At 46.4% G+C, this 23,160-nt stretch overlaps 5 protein-coding genes across 5 annotated transcripts; 3 read left to right on the top strand and 2 right to left on the bottom strand.

Moving 5' to 3' along the window:
* Positions 1 to 5,437: 5,437 nt before the first annotated feature.
* Positions 5,438 to 5,815, top strand: LOC131271844 (histone H2A). The gene has a single exon (XM_058273402.1). The coding sequence runs from the start codon at positions 5,441 to 5,443 to the stop codon at positions 5,813 to 5,815; it is 375 nt and encodes a 124-aa protein (XP_058129385.1). The 5' UTR covers positions 5,438 to 5,440.
* A 7,032-nt stretch (positions 5,816 to 12,847) lies between these two features.
* On the top strand, positions 12,848 to 13,295 carry LOC131271839 (histone H3.1). The gene has a single exon (XM_058273397.1). The coding sequence runs from the start codon at positions 12,848 to 12,850 to the stop codon at positions 13,256 to 13,258; it is 411 nt and encodes a 136-aa protein (XP_058129380.1). The 3' UTR covers positions 13,259 to 13,295.
* Positions 13,296 to 14,197: 902 nt separating this feature from the next.
* Positions 14,198 to 14,572, bottom strand: LOC131271841 (histone H2B). Its single transcript, XM_058273398.1, has one exon. The coding sequence runs from the start codon at positions 14,570 to 14,572 to the stop codon at positions 14,198 to 14,200; it is 375 nt and encodes a 124-aa protein (XP_058129381.1).
* A 4,487-nt stretch (positions 14,573 to 19,059) lies between these two features.
* On the top strand, positions 19,060 to 19,437 carry LOC131271843 (histone H2A). The gene has a single exon (XM_058273400.1). The coding sequence runs from the start codon at positions 19,063 to 19,065 to the stop codon at positions 19,435 to 19,437; it is 375 nt and encodes a 124-aa protein (XP_058129383.1). The 5' UTR covers positions 19,060 to 19,062.
* An 890-nt stretch (positions 19,438 to 20,327) lies between these two features.
* On the bottom strand, positions 20,328 to 20,639 carry LOC131271842 (histone H4). The gene has a single exon (XM_058273399.1). The coding sequence runs from the start codon at positions 20,637 to 20,639 to the stop codon at positions 20,328 to 20,330; it is 312 nt and encodes a 103-aa protein (XP_058129382.1).
* Between the last annotated feature and the right edge of the window lie 2,521 nt (positions 20,640 to 23,160).

Below are 23,160 nucleotides of genomic sequence, written 5' to 3' on the forward strand. Positions count from 1 at the left end.
GTAGATAACTTTTGGACATATTGAGAATTTGTGTACATAGAAATTATTTAATAGTTACGACTGTGCAGTAATTTTTAGTTATTTGGTGTTGGTGAACATAAAACTCTTGGTGTATATAGTAAAGTTTAAACCGAGCCAGTGGAGTTTGGCCCGTAGTCATGGAGGGGAATTCCCCTCCTAGGAGAGACCCTCCTCCCGATCCTGGCAGCAGGACTAGAGAGCTGCCGGAATGGATGGACAAGGATGGAACGAGAGGAGACCTTAAGTTTCTGGTGTTGCAAGCAGAAGAGGGACACACTCTACCAAAAAATCCGTTTATTGTCAGCAAAAGCCTAACTCAACATGCTGGACAACTCAACCTTCCCGGTACTAGTTTTGAAAACGGTAGCAAATTCTTGTTGAAAACAAGATCCATCACACAATTTGAGAAGCTGCAAACTCTGAAGAAACTGATCGACGGAACACCGATAGAAATAACACCGCACTCCTCCCTCAACTACGTACAGTGTGTCATTTTCAGCCCAGATCTGAAAGAATTAACCGACGCTGAAATTCTCACGGAACTAGAGGCACAAAATGTTAAGAGTGTTCGACGTTTTTGGCGGAAAGTAGGCGATAATCTGATCCCCACAAACTCATTTTTACTGAAAATTGAGGCCCCGAGAATTCCAACACACATTCGGCTTGGTTTTCTTCAAGTGAAAACACGACCATATTATTCCCGCCCCATGATCTGCCACAACTGTGGTAAGTACGGGCACACTAAAACGAAATGCCAAGCAGAGTCTATCTGCCTGAACTGTGGTTCAAAGGCCCATGGGGAGTGTGAGAGGGAGAAGAAATGTCTTCACTGCAAGGGTCCTCATAAATTGCTCGACAGAAGCTGCGAATATTACAAGAAGGAAGAGGAGATCATTATATACAAAACGGATTATCAGGTGTCCTACACCGAAGCTCGCAAAGCTGTAATCGGAGCGCACTCAAACAACCAACAAAACAAGACTTTTGCACAAATAACTGGAACAGCTCAAGCAGATAAAGATAAAATCATTTTGGAATTATCGAGCACAGTAAACAAACTTAACGAGCAAATCCAAAATCTAAACCAAATAATGGCAACTCTCAACAAGAAACTGAAAATCCAGGACAACATAATAAACACACTCCGGCAACAAAACACCATGGAAACCGACACTGAAACAGTTATCAACACGGATTCATCATCATCGACCTGCACAACGCCTCGAAAACGTACCCTGAAGACCGGCTCCAGCTCATCCGAGGAAGAAACCAAGCTAAGAGAAACGAAAGTCAGTAAAATTTCTAGCACTTCTACTACTGCCTCCTCACCAGAAACCCAATCCTCCTCCTCAAATTCCTCTAACCCTCCTTCCACCAACAAAAACAAAAAAAACAGATCAAAAACACCTTAATCAGTATATCAAAACAATCGTATTACCTCTTTTTTTATTTTGAATTTTTTATGAAATCCTTTTTATTTTTTCATGTTCGATTCAACTAACCGAATAACGGATTCAACAAACCCATTCGCCATATCTTGGAATATAAGAGGTATCAGGAACAATTTAGACAACCTCAAATTGCTATTAATAAAATACAATCCAACAGTCATAGCTTTACAAGAAACTTTTCAGCAACACATTCCCAATAATTATCCATTTAATTTGTATAAATGGACACACTCTCCAGCCTCCACTATTTTAAATCACAGTGTTTGCATTGGAGTCCACAACAGCATTCCTTTTACAACATGCGCGCTATCTTCTCCCATTCCTACTGTTGCAATTAACATTAAGGCTCCTATCGAAGCCACAATAGTATCCATATACCTTTCACCTACACAATTTAACAACCAAGAAATAGAAGAACATTTTACAGATCTAACTTCTCAAATTTCACCATCATCTATATTAATGGGTGATTTAAACGCAAGCCATGTTCAATGGGGGAACCCCAAAACCACCAGACGTGGTGAAGTTTTAAATAACATCCTGAATTGTTTGGACACACAGCCCATTTTTAATTCCACTTCCACACGTTTTTGCCCAACCAGAGGGACTGGTTCCGTTTTAGACCATTGTATAGTCCCTTCAGTAATGGTAGCTTCTGTTGGGCTGAGGGTGGAAACCGACGCCTACGGTAGCGACCATTTTCCCCTTATCATTCAACACAACCTCAATATTCCGATTCCACGCACTCGTCCGCGTTGGAAATACACTGAAGCAGATTGGGACAAATATAAATCAGAATTTATTATTCTCACATCCAATATCGAATCCCCTGATGCCGAGGAGCTTTGCTATGCTATCGAAAACGCCGCCTCCGTTAGCATCCCTCGAACCAAAGGAACCCCAGGAAAGCGATATGCTCCCTGGTGGAACCAAACGGTCGGGCTGGCAATAAAAAACAGGAGAAAAGCTTTGAGAAAGTTTCGAAAAGCAAGCTTAATCATCGGAAACCCACAAATCCCCATACTTGCTGAACAATACCGAACCGCTAATCGCACGGCGAAAAAAGCGATATACACAGCTAAAACAGACTCATTCGACAAATTTGTTTCCGAGATAGATCCTGCCTTATCTACCAAAGAAATTTGGAGACGAGTGCGCGCTTTGTCTGGAAATAAAAAGAAAACCAATAGTTCTATCATTCTTAAACAAAATGCACAATATTTCACACACCCCAAGGAAGTTGCCAACATTTTTGCCAAACAATTCTACGACACGTCTTCTACAGAAAACTATCCAACTAGATTCCGATCCCATAAACTGGCTTCCGAACTTTCTCCTCTTGAATTTCTTTCTTGTGAAGAGGAAGAGTATAACAAAATGTTTTCGTTATCGGAACTTTCATGGGCATTGAATAAGTGCACCGGAAGCTCCGCAGGTCCTGATGGTATTGGATACCCACTCTTGAAAAACCTTCCCTATATTGGGAAATCATTCCTGTTAAATATATACAACGACATCTGGAGGAAAGGAGAAATTCCGGCCCACTGGAAAAATAGTCTTATCGTTCCGATTTTAAAACCTGATAAGAACTCCCATAGCCCAGATAGTTACCGGCCCATCTCACTTTTAAATTGCATCAGTAAAGTCATGGAGCGGATGGTTAACCGCCGTCTCACACATGAACTTGAATCCCGAAAACTCCTCACCCCGGACCAACACGCGTTTCGAAGTGGCAGAGGCACGGAAACGTACTTTGCCACTTTCGAGCAATTTATCACAGATAGAAGAGCATTAAACCTTCCTGTAGATTGTGCAATAGTCGATTTATCGAAAGCCTTCGACCGAACCTGGCGCCAAGGGATACTTGACCAATTTGCCCGTTGGGGCTTTGGGGGTAGACTGACGGCCTTCATTAAAGATTTTTTATCTAACAGAAGTTTTCAGGTGACTGTAGGAGCTGATTGCTCAGACAGTTATATTCTGGAAAACGGGGTTCCTCAAGGTGCAATTCTCTCGCCAACACTCTTCCTTGTCAGCATCGAATCACTTATTCTGTCCATACCAGATCACACTCGGCTTTTCCTCTATGCTGATGATGTGATTCTCACCACATCTGCACACACCTCCACACAGACCAGAAAAAACCTCCAAGCCAGCATGGACAAGGTCCAACAATGGTGTCGCTGGACGGGCTTCGAGGTAGCTCCCGAAAAATGCAAAATTCTTCGTATTTGGGCTCCAAACACAGTTTTCAGGCAGCGTTTAAATCTCATTAAATTCAACAACTGCAATATTCCAAACGTTAGATCCGCAAAAATCCTCGGAATCATTGTTGACTCCAACCTTAACTTTTTCAAACACAGTATACATATCAAAAATAGTTCCAAAACGAGGTTAAACTTGTTCAGATTGTTAGGATGCGGTAAGCATAGGGCTACCCGTTCTACCATGTTTCAAATCTTGAACTCATGGCTTGTTCCCAAACTATTATATGGAGTTGAGTTCGTTAGTCTGGAGAGAGAACGATTTGAAAAATTAATTACTCCTTTGTATAATACAGCAATACGACTCTGTTCAGGTGTTTTCAAAACAAGTCCCATCCAAAGCATCCTCTCCGAATCCGGTCTCCTTCCATTTTCCCATATCATTACCAACAAAATAGTAGCAGCAGCTGTCCGTCAACTGGAAAGAGGCATTGAAGCAGAAAACCTCATAAGAAGAGCTAACGAAGCATTAACGGCACTTGTCGGACAATCCATTCCACACATCACCAAGCTTTGCAGAAACAACTCTCGACCATGGAACACACCACCTCCGAACATAGACTGGTCCATCAAAGATAAAATTAAAGCCGGATGCAATAGTGCAATAGCAATCCAACACCATCACTGGCTAATACAACGAAGATACCGAAATCACACTCACATCTACACCGATGGTTCAGTTCTACAGGATAATGCCGGATGTGGCATTTACTCAGCAATAGACAGCTGTTCTATAAAACTACCACAACACACCTCAATTTTCGCAGCAGAAGCAATAGCCTTATGTATCGCAACTGAAGAAGCAACCACTATTCAAAAACCCAATATCATCTTCAGCGACAGCGCCAGCGTATTGTCCGCTTTAGAAACTGGAAACCTTATTGACCCACACATCCAACAATTAGATGAGCTTCGGCAAGGAAAAAGAATTACGTATTGCTGGATTCCTAGCCATACAGGGATCAAAGGAAATGAAGCAGCAGACCGATTGGCAAATGAGGCGCGACTTCTTCCAGATACAGTTAGTGGTTCGATTTCTAAAGCCGACGCTCTTAGATGGGTACAGAAACTGATCGCCGACCAATGGCAAAATACATGGTACGATATCAACACCCGGTTTTTACGCAGCATCAAACCCAGCACAATAAAATGGAAAGATTTACTTAACGCAAGAGACCAACAAGTATTATCCAGACTCCGCATCGGCCACACTAACATCACACACAGCTACCTTTGCGATAGATCTTCACCTCCACTCTGCCAATATTGTGGAGTGACAATAACTGTTAAACACCTCCTCGCTGACTGTTTTGGGTACTCCGATGAGAGAGCACAATGGGACATCGGACACGATATAGTAAATATTCTCTCAAACAACCCAACCAACCAAACCAAACTTCTAAACTTCCTCTATTCTACAAATTTATACAACAAGATTTAAAACGGAAAAAAAAAAAAAAAAAAAAAAAAAAAAAAAAAAAAAAAAAAAAAAAAAAACAAACAAACAAACAAACAAACATACAAACAAACATCAACATCAACAATTTAGTTTAAAACTATAAAGCAAAAAGATTAAAGACAAGAGAGATGAATGACCGAATAGGTCAAAATCTCTAAAAACTAAAAAAAAAAAAAAAAAAAAAAAGTTCGGAAGAGAACCTCTTCGAGTGAGCACCACGTATCCCTCTCGTTAAACAATCGAAAATGTCTGGACGCGGCAAGGGTGGTAAAGTGAAGGGAAAGGCAAAGTCCCGCTCGAATCGTGCCGGTCTGCAGTTCCCGGTCGGCCGTATTCATCGTCTGCTGCGCAAGGGTAACTATGCCGAGCGCGTCGGTGCCGGCGCACCGGTGTATCTGGCGGCCGTGATGGAGTATCTGGCCGCGGAAGTGCTCGAGTTGGCCGGTAACGCCGCCCGTGACAACAAGAAGACGCGCATCATCCCGCGCCATCTGCAGCTGGCCATCCGCAACGACGAAGAGTTGAACAAGCTGCTTTCCGGTGTGACCATCGCCCAAGGTGGTGTGCTGCCCAACATTCAGGCCGTGCTGTTGCCGAAGAAGACGGAAAAGAAGGCATAAGGCGTGCTCTCTCGTGCTCACCCCGCCGCGCGGCACCGTGTCGCGCTCACAAACCCCGCCGAAGATCTCACCGTCACAAAAAACCGTCCTTTTCAGGGCGACAAAATCGTGTGATAAAGGTTTATTTCACTACATTCAGTGCCCATGGCAGTTGGTTTCAGTTCAGTTTCAGTAGTTAAATGGTAAAATGGACGTAATTTCACAGTGTGGCTGGATAACAACGAAAGAAATGTTTAAAATTAACTCAAGCAATGTGTCTCAATGTGTGAAGTAACATCGCAAGTTTGGTAGGTTAAACGGGGCAAATCATTTTGCTTCATATCAGGTATGTAGCTTTTTCCGCTCATTTCTACCCGAACACATGCGTTGGTGGTGGTGGCCATGAAAAATGATGGGTTTTGATCATCGCGTTAAAAACGGCCAACGCTACGCGCTCTACAGGTAGGGAATTTAACAATGTAAACGACCAAAGCGTTCTTTTCCCCGTATGCCACACCGAGCCCCGTGAGGTAGACCGGCGCCTTTCTACGAACTCTCAGTGGGTCGTCGTGTTAAAAAACGAATCGGTCACATATCCGAGAATCAGAACCGCCGGTAGTGTATCGCGCATCACCACTACCACCACCACCACTACGCGCGGTACACCGTACCACTCGCTGTGTCGTTCCATCGGATATCGTTTCGGGCATGGGGAATGGGGTAAGAAGGAGAGGAGTAGTCGAGTCGCATTTTTTCTTTGTTTTCTCTGGCGTTTTTGGCGGTAAATGTGCCGGGGCGTCGGGAGAGCCACAAAAGCTTAGTTTGATACGAATGAGCAGGAAATATATCTTTCCGGAACAGTTTTGGTGGTCCTGAAAAGGACCGATTTTTTTGTCACACAAGGGGGCTGTTCGCGCAGCTAAGCCTCCGAAACCGTACAGGGTGCGTCCCTGGCGTTTCAGGGCGTACACGACGTCCATGGCGGTGACGGTCTTGCGCTTGGCGTGCTCGGTGTACGTCACGGCATCACGGATCACGTTCTCGAGGAACACTTTCAGCACACCGCGAGTTTCTTCGTAGATCAGGCCGGAAATACGCTTCACACCGCCACGGCGAGCCAGACGGCGGATGGCCGGTTTCGTGATTCCCTGGATGTTATCACGCAGCACTTTGCGATGACGCTTGGCACCTCCTTTGCCCAGTCCCTTGCCTCCTTTTCCGCGGCCGGTCATGATGATGCTGCTTTACACAATTGGTTGTTGTTGACACGATGCAAACTGAACGAACGGTTTCGACGAACTGCGATGATGATTTAATAATTTATAGAGGTTTTGAGCCGGGAGGCTTCTTTCACCTCTTTTCTGTAAAAAAACAAAACTATATCTCTTGCATCAAATTAGACATTTTTAGGAATTGGATTAGTTTTACTTCATTTTGCGTTGTAGGAGATAAAATGGTATCGATATTGTTTGAAAGGTTGCAGGCAATTCTCTGTGTAGAGTAGCCGTGGCAGTCGGTAAGAAGATGTTTAGTGGTGATTGTGACTCCGCAGAACTGACAGAGAGGAGGAGGAGATTTTTCTATTTTATGTAAGTGGGTAAGCCTAGTATGGCCGATTCTCAGCCGGGTAAGGATCCTTTGCACTTTACTGCATTGGTTGTCCCTCCACGGTGAGATATCGGTTTTAATGTATCGTAGAAAAGTGGTTTGCTGCTGAGTCCATGTTCTTTGCCATGAATTTTTAATCAAATCGGTAAGCCGGGTATTGAAGTCTCTTTTTGAGAGTAGATCGTTATTAGATGGCGGTGATCGTCTGCCTATGTTTGCCAGCTCATCAGCCAACTCGTTACCGCGGATACCTACGTGTCCTGGGATCCAGCAGAGGGTGACCTGGATGTTATTTGTTCTATGAGAGGAGGCTATTTCTGTAATGGATTGGATGATTGGATCTCTACAAGTACCATTTTCAAGTGCTTGTAGGACGCTGGCACTGTCGGAAAAGATGATGTTGGGGATGTCGGGGCGGATACTTTCCTCTAGCGCTATATTCAGGGCTATAGCTTCGGCTGTAAATATGGATGTGTAATCAGGGAGTTTGATCGAACAGTTATCTATGGATGAGTGGATACCACAGCCGGCTGCCTCACTGAGGACAGATCCGTCGGTGAAAATATGGTGATGATTACTGTATTTGGTATTGATTAAGTTGAGGAAGGTAGCGGAGGCAATGGAGCTATTGCAGCCAGCTTTTAGCTGATCTTTTATGGACCAGTCAATTTTTGGAGGAAGTTGGTACCAAGCACGGGAGTTTAGATGAATTAGATTTGAAATATTTGGAATTGAATTACCAGAAAGAGAAATTAATTCGTTATTTGCTCTAGCTGTAAAAGCGGTTGCATTAATACCTTTTTCTAGGATCCGGGCAGCTGCTGAAACTATTTTGTGGGTGATAATGTGTTTTAGAGGGAGAGTTCCGCTTTCGCAAAGAAGAGAATTGGTAGGGCTGGTTCTAAACGCACCAGAGGAGGCTCTGATGGCGTCGTGATAGAGAGGAGAGATTTTTTTAATGAAAAATTCTGATTCTACCGAGACAATTTCGATACCATATAAGAGTTTGGGCAACAGCCAGTTATTAATGATTTTAGTTAGGGTAGCACGGGAAGCTCTATGGGTTCCCGAGCCTAGCATCCTGAAAAGATTAATTTTAGGTTTAGCATTTTTTGCTAAACTATTAATGTGAGGTTTAAATGTTAGTTTTTTATCAAAAATAACTCCAAGTATCTTAGCTTGAGGGACGTCCGGGATAGCATTGGTTCCAAAGTGAATGGGTAATTTGCGATGGAAGAAACTATTGCAGATGTGCAGGATTTTGCATTTCTCGTGCGATACCTCAAAACCTGTCCATCTGGCCCATTGTTTCACCTTGTCCATTCCCGCTTGGAGGTTTTTTCTGCATATGGATGGAGAGGAGTGGTTGGAAATGAGTATGACGTCGTCTGCATAGACTAGTGGAGTGATGTTCGTAGGGATGGATGAGAAGAGGGATTCTAGACTAATGAGGAAAAGAGTAGGAGATAAGATGGCTCCCTGTGGGACCCCGTTTTCGAGAGAGTGAATTTCCGAGGAGTTGGACCCAATAACAACCTGGAAAGTTCGTTCCGAAAGGAAGGATTGGAGATAATTTGTTAGGTTACCACCAAAACTCCATCTCTGTAGTTGTTCTAAGATAGAGTATCTCCAGGTTCGGTCGAAAGCTTTTGCAAGGTCTATGATGGCGAGATCAATATGTTGTCCATTTTTAACTTCCGATAGATGTTCCTCGAGTGTGGCAAAGTATGTTTCCGTACCAAGGCCACTTCGGAAAGCATGCTGTCCGGGGTCCAAGAGTCCACGGTCTTCCAACTCCTGGGTCAACCTACGGTTAACCATCCTCTCCATAATCTTTCCTATGCAGTTTAATAGTGATATGGGTCTGTAGCTGTCTATGGAATGGGGTGGTTTATCGGGCTTTGGGATCGGTACAATAAAACTGTTTTTCCAGTGGGGAGGGATAGTTCCAGATGACCATATGTTGTTGTATATGGAGAGCAGGGAGTACTTACCAATAGGAGGTAGATTTTTAAGAAGGGGGTATCCAATATTATCAGGGCCGGCCGACTTACCTTTGCACTTGTTAAGTGCCCAGTGGAGTTCAGATAGGGTGAAAGGCTTATTGTACGGAAGGTTTGGGTCACTGTTGAAATGTAGGGGAATAAGTTCGGTGTTGGCTTTATGTTTTAGGAAATTTGTGGGGAAGTTTTCAGAAGCGGAAATTTCGGCAAAATGGGTGGCGAAAGCTTCCGGGGTATCTTCCGCCGGGAGGAAGGAATCATTGGATTTAATGTGAATGGTATGCGGATTTTTATACTTACCTGATAGGATACTAACTCTTCTCCACAGCTCGGCACTTGACATGGTAGGGTTAATATCTTCCACAAAGCTTGCCCAACACTTGTCTTTTTCGGCTTTTACTAAGTCTTTGGCTATTGTGTTTAGGATTTTGTATCTTTCACTTAGCTCATCCACGGGTAAGTTTCTTTGACTGGCTCTGCGGAGCATTCTGAGAGCCTTGCGACGGTTTTTAATAGCAAGCGCTACCTCTTGGTTCCACCATGGCACATTTCGGCGGCCTGGGGTTCCCTTGGTGAGTTTTATGGACCGCTTTGCTGCCTCCAGAATAGCCTCACAGAGCTGTTTTTCGTTAACCGGATTATTTCGGGGAAGTAATTTTTGAAATTCGGATTGGAATTTTTCCCAATTGGCGGTGTCATATTTCCACCTCGCCCTGAGGCGCGGTGGTGGAGGTATAGAGTGGGAGGAGATGAGAAGAGGGTAGTGGTCACTGCCATGTGAGTCGGAGTCTATTGTGAGTTGGAAATTTTGATATGAGTCGGTGGGGAGAACGAAATGGTCCAGCGTGGAGCCAGAACCAGTCCGGGAGCAGAATCTTGTAGCAGTTGCGTTTTGGAAGGTTGAGTAACTGGCTGTATTAAAGATATCATTAATGATTCTTCCACGGGAGTTGGTGTTTCTATTGCCCCAATCCACGTGGGAGGCATTTAGGTCCCCGGTAAGGAAGGTTGGGGTAGGGAGTTGAGAGAGAAGGTTTGGAAGGTGTTCATGGACGTCTGCATTAGAAAGGGAATTTGGAGGAAGGTAGATGGAGACGAAGGTGGCAGGAAAAGGGGTGCTAATTTTGGCTGCGGAGAAGGGAAGTGGGGATTGAAATTGGCAAGGAGAGGACGGTATGGTTTTTGAAATTCCGATCGCTGTGCTTTGGTGTGAATTTAAGGAGGAAAAGGAGGTGTACCAGTTATATTTGTTCAGTGGAAAAGATTGAGGGATAGAAGGAGAGAGCGTTTCTTGGAGGGAGATGACAGTAGGGTTGTGCTTGTTGATCAGGATTTTAAGGTTGTCAATATTGCTTTTCAAGCTACGGATATTCCAGGAGAGTAGAAAGGTAGCGGTTGCGTTTGGTAAGGTCGTATTTGGATCCATTTGGGGAAAAAAGGTTTGATAAGATAGTGGTGTTTTTCCGAGATGTCAGTGGGGGTTTATTTGGAGTTTTTCTTATTTTTTTTCTTTGGAGCTTTGGTTTTCGGGGGCGATGTGGCGGTCGGATTTTTCAGGTAAATCGAGGGGTTGGTCTTGTTCATAGCGGTGAGGTCTTCTTCGGAGGAGGGGCTGCTAATCGTTCTCTTCCGGGAGTTTGCGGAAGCGACCGTGGACATAGAGGCGTCCGAGCCATGTTGGGAAGCGGAGTCGGAATCATTTTCAGTGTCTGGGTCAGAGCTGTAGGTATTTATTGAGGTTTCATGGCCTTGAGTTACGGAGTTATTTGTTGGGGTTGTGGTTGTGGCTTTTTGTTCCTCTTTGTTTGTAATTAGTTTTTTGAGAAGTTGGTGTTGCTTCTCTACTTTTGCACTCATCTCCTTTAATTGGGAGGTTAGGATTGTGATAGTTTTATTAGCTTCTGCTAGTGCAGCTTCCAATGCGGATGTATTGTTTACCATTACTTGATTGGATGTAGCTTGCGCGTAGGTAATCCGGGATTGCACTGTGCTTTTGTGCAGATTGCTTTTAACAGCTATTCTTGCTTCCCCGAACGAGACATTGTGATCTACTTTGTATTTAATAACTTCAGTTTCATTTTGGTATATGGGGCAAATCCGTGAGTAGCTACTGTGGTTACCCTTACAGTTTTTGCACAAAAATTCCTCGGTGCAGGTTCCGTGTGCAGGGGAGCCGCAGGTGTAGCAAGTGTGTCCGTTTTTGCATCTCAGTCTGGTGTGGCCAAAACTGGAGCAATTGAAGCATTGCATCGGCTTAGGGTAGTACGGTCGGGTAGCGATTTGAATCGGGCCGACGCGGATGTGGCTCGGGACACGGGTAGCAGTGATCCGAAGTAGTATGGAGTTTGTGGGAACGTAATTTTCATTTACCTTACGGGTAAATCTTTTGACAAAGGTTACGTTCTGCTCTTTTAAGTTCGAAAGGATGGTCTCGTCGTTAAGCTCTTTGAGCTCAGGGGCGAAAATTACACACTGTATACTGTTGAGCGTTTTGTGGTGTGCTATTTGCACGGAGGTTCCATCGATAAGCTTTCTCAGGGATAGAAGCTTTGCGCATTGATTCTTGTTCCGGATTTTCAGGAGATACTGCTCTCCTCCATTGAGGCACTTACCTGCTTCCGTTAACTTACCTGCACAATTCTCCAGAGACTTGCCGATAATGAATGGATTTTTAGGTAGGGAAGCGCCTTCGGCTGCTTCTAGAACTAAAAACGTGAAGTCATCCGATAGGGATCCGAACCAATCCGGAGGAGTATTATCCCTACCCGAAGGGGTAGAGGGGTCCCCCCTGTTAGTAGGAGGGTCCGGCATGTTGCCGGGTTAGCCTAAACTAACACTAACCTAAATAACAAAATTACAATAGGGCACTACGATAGAATAATTCGGTACTTAAGTAATAATATTAAAAAACACTACAATTCTAACGAAAGCGGGAGAAACACGGGTAAATTCGATCGAGGTGAACTTTTCAACACTGGTTGGGTCAAAACCCTTTGTTTTCACATCCAGCGAAAGCGCAAAGCGCAAAACGCAAAAAGCCGGATTGCTCCGACCGAGCGTTTCTTGTTTGAGCCTGTTCGCACTGTCGCTTGGTTATACACTTGAACTCACTCACACTTGTATGAAATGGGAAAGATTGTATTCAATACTCTTCAGCTCGCTTGCTGGAACGACCACTAGGTAGGTGTTGCTTCGTCAAAAGTTCGACCGAGACTGTAATACAAAACGTAATACAAAACTGGGACGAACTGCGATGGTTTCGGCAGTGAAACACGGTTTTTATTGACCCGACCCGCCCGATCGTGAGCACCCGAAGAGGGACCCGAAACTATATAAACGCGGTTTCACGGCGCGGTTCGGCCCAGTTTTGTATTACCACCACAAGTGAACAGACCCGTGTCGAACCCGATCAACGTCAACAGCATCAACAACATCAACTACGATGGCACGTACCAAGCAAACTGCCCGTAAGTCCACCGGAGGAAAGGCGCCGCGCAAGCAGCTAGCCACCAAGGCGGCCCGCAAGAGTGCTCCGGCCACCGGAGGAGTGAAGAAGCCGCATCGCTACCGACCGGGAACGGTGGCTCTGCGTGAAATCCGTCGCTACCAGAAGTCGACCGAGCTGCTGATCCGCAAGTTGCCCTTCCAGCGATTGGTGCGTGAAATCGCACAGGACTTCAAGACGGATCTGCGTTTCCAGAGCTCGGCGGTGATGGCGCTACAGGAAGCGTGTGAAGCGTATCTAGTCGGTCTGTTCGAGGACACGAATCTGTGTGCCATCCACGCGAAGCGCGTCACCATCATGCCGAAAGACATCCAGCTTGCTCGTCGTATCCGTGGTGAACGTGCTTAAGTGACAACGGTTCGTTTCGTTTCGTTTCGTTTTCAACCAAACCCAAACGGTCCTTTTCAGGACCACCAACCCGTTACCGAAAGGAGGATTATTTCGTACCCGTCCCGTCCCGTCGTACACGCTATATCGATATATATAATATTTATATATATCTATGATGATGATGATGATAAATGGTGAACCCCTGACTGATACATATGGGGTATGAGATGCAATCAAAACAATACAAACCATATATAATGATATATATTGTTATATATAATATAATAATCTATGATGATGAAGAAGAAGAAGAAGATGACGATAAATAAAAACAAAACCTAACATATGACGATAGAAATGCAAACCATAACCTAGCCGTGACACAAACCATAACATAATACATATGATAACGTCTACAAACCACCAGGCAACCCCATCCGTTAGCGGTGATTTGAAGTTATAGAGCAATTACATGCGGTGGGTTTAAAGAGTTGTTAAAGAGAATCTGTTCCATATTAAACCAAGTTGAACATATATGTCTTGGATGAAACAAAAAATGACACATTGCTTTGCCTTTGGCTGTGCCATAACCATAGAAACCATAACGGAGTGCTTTAAATGTTAGTAACCGTTAGGTTTTTTCTTAAAACCACTGTTTAAAATGTTCATTCTATTCATTTACGCGCGCTTGTGTTACGCGCGGCTATGTGTGCGCCAAAACACAACGAAGTGGTGATGTTAAACTAGAAAACGGTTCGACACACTTTTTGTTCTGTTTCTTCAACGCACAACACAAACACATTATTATTTTTCGATCTTCGTCGGTTTCTTTCTCTTCGATGAATGGAATGGAATGAAATGAAATGATTCTTGTTTGGAAAACATTTTGTGGTCCTGAAAAGGACCGTTGTTATGCGACGAGTTGGTGTGGTTTGTGACGACCACGGACGAACCAGCTTACTTCGAGCTGGTGTACTTGGTGACGGCCTTCGTGCCCTCGGACACGGCGTGCTTGGCCAGCTCACCAGGAAGCAGCAGACGGACGGCGGTCTGGATTTCGCGTGACGTGATCGTCGAACGCTTGTTGTAGTGCGCCAGCCGGGACGCTTCGGCGGCGATGCGCTCGAAGATGTCGTTCACGAAGCTGTTCATGATGCTCATCGCCTTCGACGAGATGCCAGTGTCCGGATGGACTTGCTTCAGCACCTTGTAGATGTAGATGGCGTAGCTTTCCTTGCGGGTCTTGCGCTTCTTCTTCTTGTCCGACTTGGAGATATTTTTCTGGGCCTTGCCAGACTTCTTCGCTGCCTTTCCGCTGGTTTTCGGTGCCATTGCGATTGTTTAACGTGCGTGAAACGTGTTTCCTCGTTGAGCGTCACTTCAATTTTAACGCGTTTTTCGACCCTCACTTCGGCTTTTATTCAGCGTCGGGCGAGTTCGCTGGCTGGCTTCGCTACACCTCGACGTTTATATAAACCCGGTTTCAGGTTCGTTTCGGCATCCGATCCATTCGCACTCAGACTGTAGACGGAGTGACACATAGTAAGAAACACAGTGTTAGTGATTGAAGCGGTTTTTTTTTCCTTTCGGCGGTATGCCGAAGGACAAGAGTGACGACAAGAAGAAGAGAACGATGCGCTCGGGCTCTAGTGGAAGTGAGAGAAGCGAGAGGAAAAAAGTATGCGGTTCGGGTGCGTTGCCGCCACCCGATGTCAACATGTCTGCCTGCAGTGGTAGTGAGGTAGACCACTCGTCTGACGAAGACCCGGAGGGCTTCCGCACCGTGCGTACGAGAGCCAGACGGAGCACGACAGAGAAAGGTGCAAATAATGCGCCCAAAACATCAGCACCAGGGCGTTCAGCAGGGCTTCCGCCAAACAATCGCCGTCCACCGCCAGTGGTAGTCCAAAACGTGGCCTATCCCGTTCTGCGCTCCAAACTACTGGCAAAAAACATCAAAGCCGAGTTCCAGTTTGGCAGCACAGGCACGAAACTCTTCGTGCAGACCAGAGAGGAGCACACTGCTCTCACGAAGCTTCTGGAGCAAGAGAAGGCTGAATACTTCACGCACGATCTGCGCGATGATAGACCATACAAGGTTGTCATCCGAGGACTCCCACTAATGGATACTGAGGAAATCCGGGATGAGCTCCGGTCAACCCATGCCCTAGAGGTAGAAGAAGAATTCCGTATGAAGAGAAAGGACGAGGAGACGGTGGCCTACCACAGCCAGCTCTACGTGGTTCATTTGAAACGTGCTTCTTGCACATTACAAACATTAAAATCGGTGCGAGCGATTCTTTCTGTCCGCATTAGGTGGGAGTCCTACCGTGGGGGCCAGCGAGGACCCACTCAATGCCATCGATGCCAAGCATTTGGCCACGGCTCGCGAAATTGCCACCTGCAGCCGAAATGCGAGAGCTGCTCCCTTTCGCATTTTACGGCCAACTGCGTCAAACCAGAACCACCCAAGTGCGCAAACTGCGGCGGCCCTCATCGCGCAAATGACCGCGAGTGCCCAAAAAGGGATGAGTTCAAGAATATTCAAATGCGTGCCCAAGGCAAAGGCCAAAAAATGAAAAAAGCGCTCAAACAACCATCATCCGGGCTGAGCGATCGGCTGAAGAATGTGCAGGAAAATTTTCCGGTCCTGCCAAACAATAAGAAACATCAGCCAGCCCAAAACGAGGTGGCCGTAGACGTACATCACCTGAAGCTGCAAGCAAAGGAAGCATCATACGCCGCCAAGGCTAAAATGGCAAACAATGAAAACGATCTCCTAGATGCGGCAACTCTCATGGAGATTTTCAATGAGATGATGGCTACCGTGCGTTCCTGCCAGTCTAAACAGGAGCAGCTCACTCGACTGACAAAGCTAGTCCTTCGATATGCCTAGTTTGAGAGTGGCTACCTGGAACGCTTGTTCTGTCAGGAACAAACAAATTCCACTGAACGACTTCCTGAATCGTCAAAACATCGACGTGGCGCTAATAGTTGAGACGCATCTCAAACCAGAGCTGAGCTTCTATTTGGACAACTATAAAGTACATCGGCTGGATCGAATTAACTCTCGCGGAGGTGGTGTTGCGATCGCTGTTCGACGTGGCATCAGGCACCAACTGCTACCACACTTCAACACCACCATCATTGAAGCAGTTGGCGTTAGGATCAGTACCAGCTCGGGAGCCCTTCACATCGTATCCGCGTACTGTCCTCGACAATGCTCTGGTACACTTGAAGCAGCTTTTCGCCAAGATCTAAACACCATCGCCTGCAACAACTTCCGCACGGTTGTTGGAGGGGACCTAAACGCCCGTCATCGTTTGTGGGGAAATATGCGGCAGAATAGAAACGGAAACATCCTGGCTGAGGTCGCCCAGCATGGACATTTCATCGTCGAGTTTCCAGATGCTCCCACCGCCATCCCCAACCATGGATCCCCTTCAGTTATCGATCTGTTTCTCACCAACCTGCAGATCACCAAACCCTCCACCCTGGATGAGCTAAACTCGGACCACTTCCCGGTCTTAACGCACGTTCAGCTCAACGCCATCAGAGCTCCGCCGGTAACAAGGAAAAATTACCACTGCGTTGACTGGGACCGCTTTGGAAGACTGGTTGACCAGCAAATCACCACCACCGAGATTGCACCGTCACCAGCTTCCATTGAGGCAGCTGTAACCATCGTGGAGGAGGCTATTCGCTCGGCAGAGGCGGAGTGTGTCCCAGTGGTGTCCACACGAGGGCAGGTGATTGTCCTAGACGACCATACTCGGCAGCTTATCTCGCGGAGAAACATGGTGAGGCGGCAATACCAGCGCACTGGGGATCAGCTTTGTAAACAGCAGGCAGCACAACTTTCCCGCATTATCCAGCATCGGGTGGAGATTATTAGAAATAACAACTTTGAGCGCATGGTCCAGCGACTCCATCCAGGCACCAACGCTTTCTGGAAAGTGGCAAAGACGCTCCGTACAAAACCCAGGCCGATACCACCTCTAGTTGCAGCCGACAACACAGTGCTTCTTACTCCAGCGGAGAAGACTGGTGCCCTCGCACAACACTTCGCGGATGCTCACCGAATTGGCCTTGCTCTGCCCAGCCCTCATGAGGTAGAGGTGGCCTCATCAGTGGCTAGAGTGAACTCCGTACAACCAACCCTGCCTCCAGAGGATCGCACCACCGTCGGAGAGGTGAGTCATGCTCTGAAGATGATGCGGAATATGAAAGCCCCTGGCTTTGATGGCATACTCAGCATCCTTCTAAAGCATCTCCCACTCCGAGCCCTCACTCTCCTGACGAACATTCTTAACTGCTGCCTAGAACTGCAATACTATCCGCAGACTTGGAAGACGGCAAAGGTGGTTCCGATATTAAAACCAGGCAAGGACCCAACGAGGTCTTCCAGTTATCGCCCAATCAGCCTGCTGAGCACGCTTGGAAAACTTTTCGAGAGACTCATAAGTTGGAGACTTCGGGATGCGATGGAAGATCTGCAGATATTGCCTCCTGAGCAGTTTGGCTTCCGTGCAGGACACGCAACAACACATCAACTCCTGAGGTTGAAAATAAGCATCGAAAAGAACAAGAGGGTCGGAAAGTCCACTGCGGTCGTCATGCTTGATGTGGAGAAGGCTTTCGACAGTGTGTGGCATGATGGGCTTGTCCACAAAATGCACTCCTTCCGGCTTCCTCCATATCTTGTGAAGCTGGTCAGCAACTACCTGCGGCAACGAACCTTCCGGGTGTCCCTGGGATCAGTGTCATCCAGCCCAACCAACATCGCGGCAGGCGTCCCACAGGGCAGCATCCTGGGCCCCTTGTTGTACACTCTGTTTACGGCGGATCTTCCAGAGTTGCCAAGGGGTTCGGAAATATACCTGTACGCTGATGACACTGCCATCACCACCAAGGGTCGCACTCCAGCAGAGTTGAGGAACAGCGGTCAACGGGCTCTCGACGTCTTCCAGCAATACGCCGCCAGCTGGAAGATAAAGCTGAACCAAGAGAAGACGCAAGCGATGGTCATCCCGTATCGACTAAGGAAAAACCTGCTGCAACCTCCGGAGCAATCCCGTCTCAAAGTGGGTTCAACACCAGTGCCATGGCAGCAGTCGGTTCGGTACCTAGGCGTCACGATCGACAATCGGCTTCTGTTCCACCACCACACGCGCTATCTTGCAGACCGCATTGCTGTTTTACTTAAGCTGCTGTACCCGCTCGTAAAACGGCAATCTACCCTTCATAAAAAGAACAAGATTGCGGTGTTCAAACAAATTGTTCTGCCTGCGGCCACATATGCCATCCCAGTTTGGAGCTCCTGTGCCGCCACTAATCTGAAACGCGTACAAACGGCACTGAATAGATTTCTTGTACTAATATTAAATGCTCCTCCTAGAACGCGTCTAGAGGAGCTTTATAATGTAGCAGACACGAAAGCGCTAGACGTAATAGCATTTGAAGCAACGGATCGACTGAGATCCGCCATGCAAGCCTCACCCCATGAACTGATTAGAGGCTTGGTGTAAATAGTAGGTTAATAATAGGTTAATATTAGGTTAGGAGTAGGTTAAGGTTAATACTCTCATCGCCGTTGGCACAAAACCACACATTTAAGACAAATCAAACTGCCTCCATGGCAATACTAATGTAAACAGCGAATGAAAAGCGTGCGATCGCTAAATCTCGCAAAAACGATCTCGGAATTAGTACAAATAAACGAAATGAATTTATCATCATCATCATCATCATCGTTTCGGCATAGTTCGGAAGAGAACCTCTTCGAGTGAGCACCACGTATCCCTCTCGTTAAACAATCGAAAATGTCTGGACGCGGCAAGGGTGGTAAAGTGAAGGGAAAGGCAAAGTCCCGCTCGAATCGTGCCGGTCTGCAGTTCCCGGTCGGCCGTATTCATCGTCTGCTGCGCAAGGGTAACTATGCCGAGCGCGTCGGTGCCGGCGCACCGGTGTATCTGGCGGCCGTGATGGAGTATCTGGCCGCGGAAGTGCTCGAGTTGGCCGGTAACGCCGCCCGTGACAACAAGAAGACGCGCATCATCCCGCGCCATCTGCAGCTGGCCATCCGCAACGACGAAGAGTTGAACAAGCTGCTTTCCGGTGTGACCATCGCCCAAGGTGGTGTGCTGCCCAACATTCAGGCCGTGCTGTTGCCGAAGAAGACGGAAAAGAAGGCATAAGGCGTGCTCTCTCGTGCTCACCCCGCCGCGCGGCACCGTGTCGCGCTCACAAACCCCGCCGAAGATCTCACCGTCACAAAAACCGTCCTTTTCAGGGCGACAAAATCGTGTGATAAAGGTTTATTTCACTACATTCAGTGCCCATGGCAGTTGGTTTCTGTTCAGTTTCAGTAGTTAAATGGTTAAATGGACGTAATTTCACAGTGTGGCTGGAGAACAACGAAAGAAATGTTTAAAATTAACTCAAGCAATGTGTCTCAATGTGTGAAGTAACATCGCAAGTTTGGTAGGTTAAACGGGGCAAACCATTTTGCTTCATATCAGGTATGTAGCTTTTTTCCGCTCATTTCTACCCGAACACATGCGTTGGTGGTGGTGGCCATGAAAAATGATGGGTTTTGATCATCGCGTTAAAAACGGCCAACGCTACGCGCTCTACAGGTAGGGAATTTAACAATGTAAACGACCAAAGCGTTCTTTTCCCCGTATGCCACACCGAGCCCCGTGAGGTAGACCGGCGCCTTTCTACGAACTCTCAGTGGGTCGTCGTGTTAAAAAACGAATCGGTCACATATCCGAGAATCAGAACCGTCGGTAGTGTATCGCGCATCACCACCACCACTACGCGCGGTACACCATACCACTCGCTGTGTCGTTCCATCGGATATCGTTTCGGGCATGGGGAATGGGGTAAGAGAAGGAGAGGAGTAGTCAAGTCGCATTTTTTTTTCTCTGGCGTTTTTGGCGGCAAATGTGCCGGAGCGTCGGGAGAGCCACAAATGCTTAGTTTGATACGAATGAGCAGGAAATATATCTTTCTGGAACAGTTTTGGTGGTCCTGAAAAGGACCGATTTTTGTGTTTGCCAACAAGCGGGGCTGTTCGCGCAGCTTAACCTCCGAAACCGTACAGGGTGCGTCCCTGGCGTTTCAGGGCGTACACGACGTCCATGGCGGTGACGGTCTTGCGCTTGGCGTGCTCGGTGTACGTCACGGCATCACGGATCACGTTCTCGAGGAACACTTTCAGCACACCGCGAGTTTCTTCGTAGATCAGGCCGGAAATACGCTTCACACCGCCACGGCGAGCCAGACGGCGGATGGCCGGTTTCGTGATTCCCTGGATGTTATCACGCAGCACTTTGCGATGACGCTTGGCACCTCCTTTGCCCAGTCCCTTGCCTCCTTTTCCGCGGCCGGTCATGATGATGCTGCTTTACACAATTGGTTGTTGTTGACACGATGCAAACTGAACGAACGGTTTCGGCGAACTTTTTTTTTTTTTTTTTTTTTTTTTTTTATTAAAGAGATTTTGCGCCTTAACGGCGACATTCATCTCTATCTTAAATTAAAGTTACATAGTAGGGAAATGTTTGGAATCATGGGATAGTTTAAGGAAAGGATTGGGTGGGGAGGGGAACAATATTGCCTTAATTTAAACTTAAGATTAGGTTTGTTTTTCATTTTTATTTATTCTTTCCTTTCTGTTAAATTTCTTTATATATTTTAATTTCTTTCAAAAATTGTATGATGTTGTGTTCGCTTGTGGGGTCGTTGCTGAGGGCGGATTCTAGGTTTGGTGGGATGTTGAATTGCTGTCTGGCAGTAGTATGGGCTCTGCATTCAACTATGATATGATTGACGGTGAGCTGGCATCCACAGGTGATGCACATTGGTGGTGGGCTGTTCTTCGTGAAAAGGTAGCTATGAGTCAGTCGGGTGTGTCCTATTCTGATGCGGGTGAGGATCCGTTGGTCGCGTGGTTTCGGTGTGTCATTCCATGGTAGTGTGGTTGGTTTGATGCTGTGGAGTTTGGCGTCGATGAGCGATCTCCATTTGCGTTCCCAAGATGAGCGTACTTCATCTTGGGCCCAGCGAAGGAGGTCTCTCTTTGGGAAAGGTGTCTCGATGGTGTCCGGTTTCTCTCGACCTTCGTTCGCCAATCGGTCGGCGGCTTCGTTTCCAGCGATTCCCATGTGACTCGGTATCCAGCAAAGGGTGATGTTCCGAGTGGCTAGATGTTCGTCAATGGATTGTATGTAGGGATGTCTTGATGTTCCTTTTTCTATTGCTTGAAGTGCGCTTGCGGAATCTGTAAATATAACGTTAGCTTTGTTGTCTATTGTGGCCTCATCGGCTGCTATTAGGAGGGCTAAAGCTTCTGCGGAAAAGATCGATAAATTATTATTGAGTTTAAGACTGATAGATGTAGTTTCCGAGTATATTCCACATCCGGTTTCATTTGCTTGAACGGAACCGTCTGTGTAGATGTGGTGATGTGTTTTGTACTTGCCATTGATGAGCTGCTGGAAGAGTTGTTGAGCAATGGTGGGGTTGTAGTTGTCCTTTTTAATGTCTTTCATTGTCCAGTCTATGTTGGGTTTTGTTGCGCTCCAGGGTCTGTCTTTGAGTCTGTTTAGTTTTTCTATTTCTAAGAGTTCTTTGGTGGTAATTTGTTTGAAGAGGGTTTTGGTTCTGTTGGTGAGGGGCTGAGCTGGGAAATTTTTCTCGTTGAGTCGTGCTTGTGCTGATACTAGTCTATTGAGTAAAATGTGACTGAAAGGGAGCTGTCCGGATTCGCAGATTAACGAAGGTATGGGACTGGTGCGGAAAGCTCCTGAGATTTGTCTCAGGGCCTGGTTGTATATTTTCTCTACTTTGTTTTGGATGTTGGGGCCGCCTCTAGAGTAGAGTTCGGCGCCAAATAGTATTTTCGGAACAAGCCAGCCGTTCATGATCTTTAGCAGGGTTTCGCGAGAAGCTCGCTTTTTACCGCAGCCAAGATACTTGAACAGCTGTAGTTTGGTTTTGCTGGAAGATTGAAGATATTGAGTGTGTGGTATGAAGCTAAGAGTTGAGTCAATGACTACTCCTAGAATTTTGGTTTTTGTTACGTTTGGGATTCTAGAGTTATTGATGAATAGTGGTTTTGAGCGGCGTGCAGAAAATTGAGAAAAACAAATAATTTTGCTTTTCTCTGGGGAAATGTCGTAGCCCGTGAAGCGGGACCACTGTTGTAATTTGTCGAGTCCTTTCTGAAGAGATTGTTGTGTTTGTTTCGGTGTTGAGCCGGTAGCTATCAGAAGGATATCATCGGCGTATATGAGTGGTGTGATGTTTTCTGGGAGTGAGTTTATAAGTGTCTGTGTTGTGATGTTGAATAGTGTAGGGGAGAGAATGGCGCCTTGAGGGACACCATTTTCTAACTGTCTTACTGATGATCGGGTGTTTCCTATTATTGTCCGAAAGGTTCGGTCTGAGAGAAAGCTGGAGATGAAGGAAGCAAGGTTTCCTCCGATGCCCCAGCGCGATAACTGATCTAAAATCGGGTATCTCCATGCTCGATCAAAAGCCTTGGAGATGTCTATTGTTGCACAGGAGATGTGTTCATTTTTGGAAAAAGATTTCTGGATTATTGTTTCTAATGAGGCGAAGTAGGATTCTGTACCGCGCCCTGCACGATAAGCGTGCTGAGCGTCGCTGAGCAGGTTTTGGCTTTCGAGAATGTAAACCAAACGACGATTTACCATTCTCTCTAGCACTTTTCCTACGCAGTTTAAGAGTGATATGGGGCGATAGTTTGTTGCTTCGTGTGGGTTTTTGTCTGGTTTGGGTATGGGGACTATTAAACTATTTTTCCAGTTCGAGGGTATATTGCCAGTGTGCCAGATGTCGTTGTATATGGATAAGAGGGTCAGTTTTCCTGAGTGGGGTAGATTTTGGAG

The sequence above is a fragment of the Anopheles coustani genome, chromosome 3, assembly GCF_943734705.1.
Source record: "Anopheles coustani chromosome 3, idAnoCousDA_361_x.2, whole genome shotgun sequence".
Classification (NCBI taxonomy): domain Eukaryota; kingdom Metazoa; phylum Arthropoda; class Insecta; order Diptera; family Culicidae; genus Anopheles; species Anopheles coustani.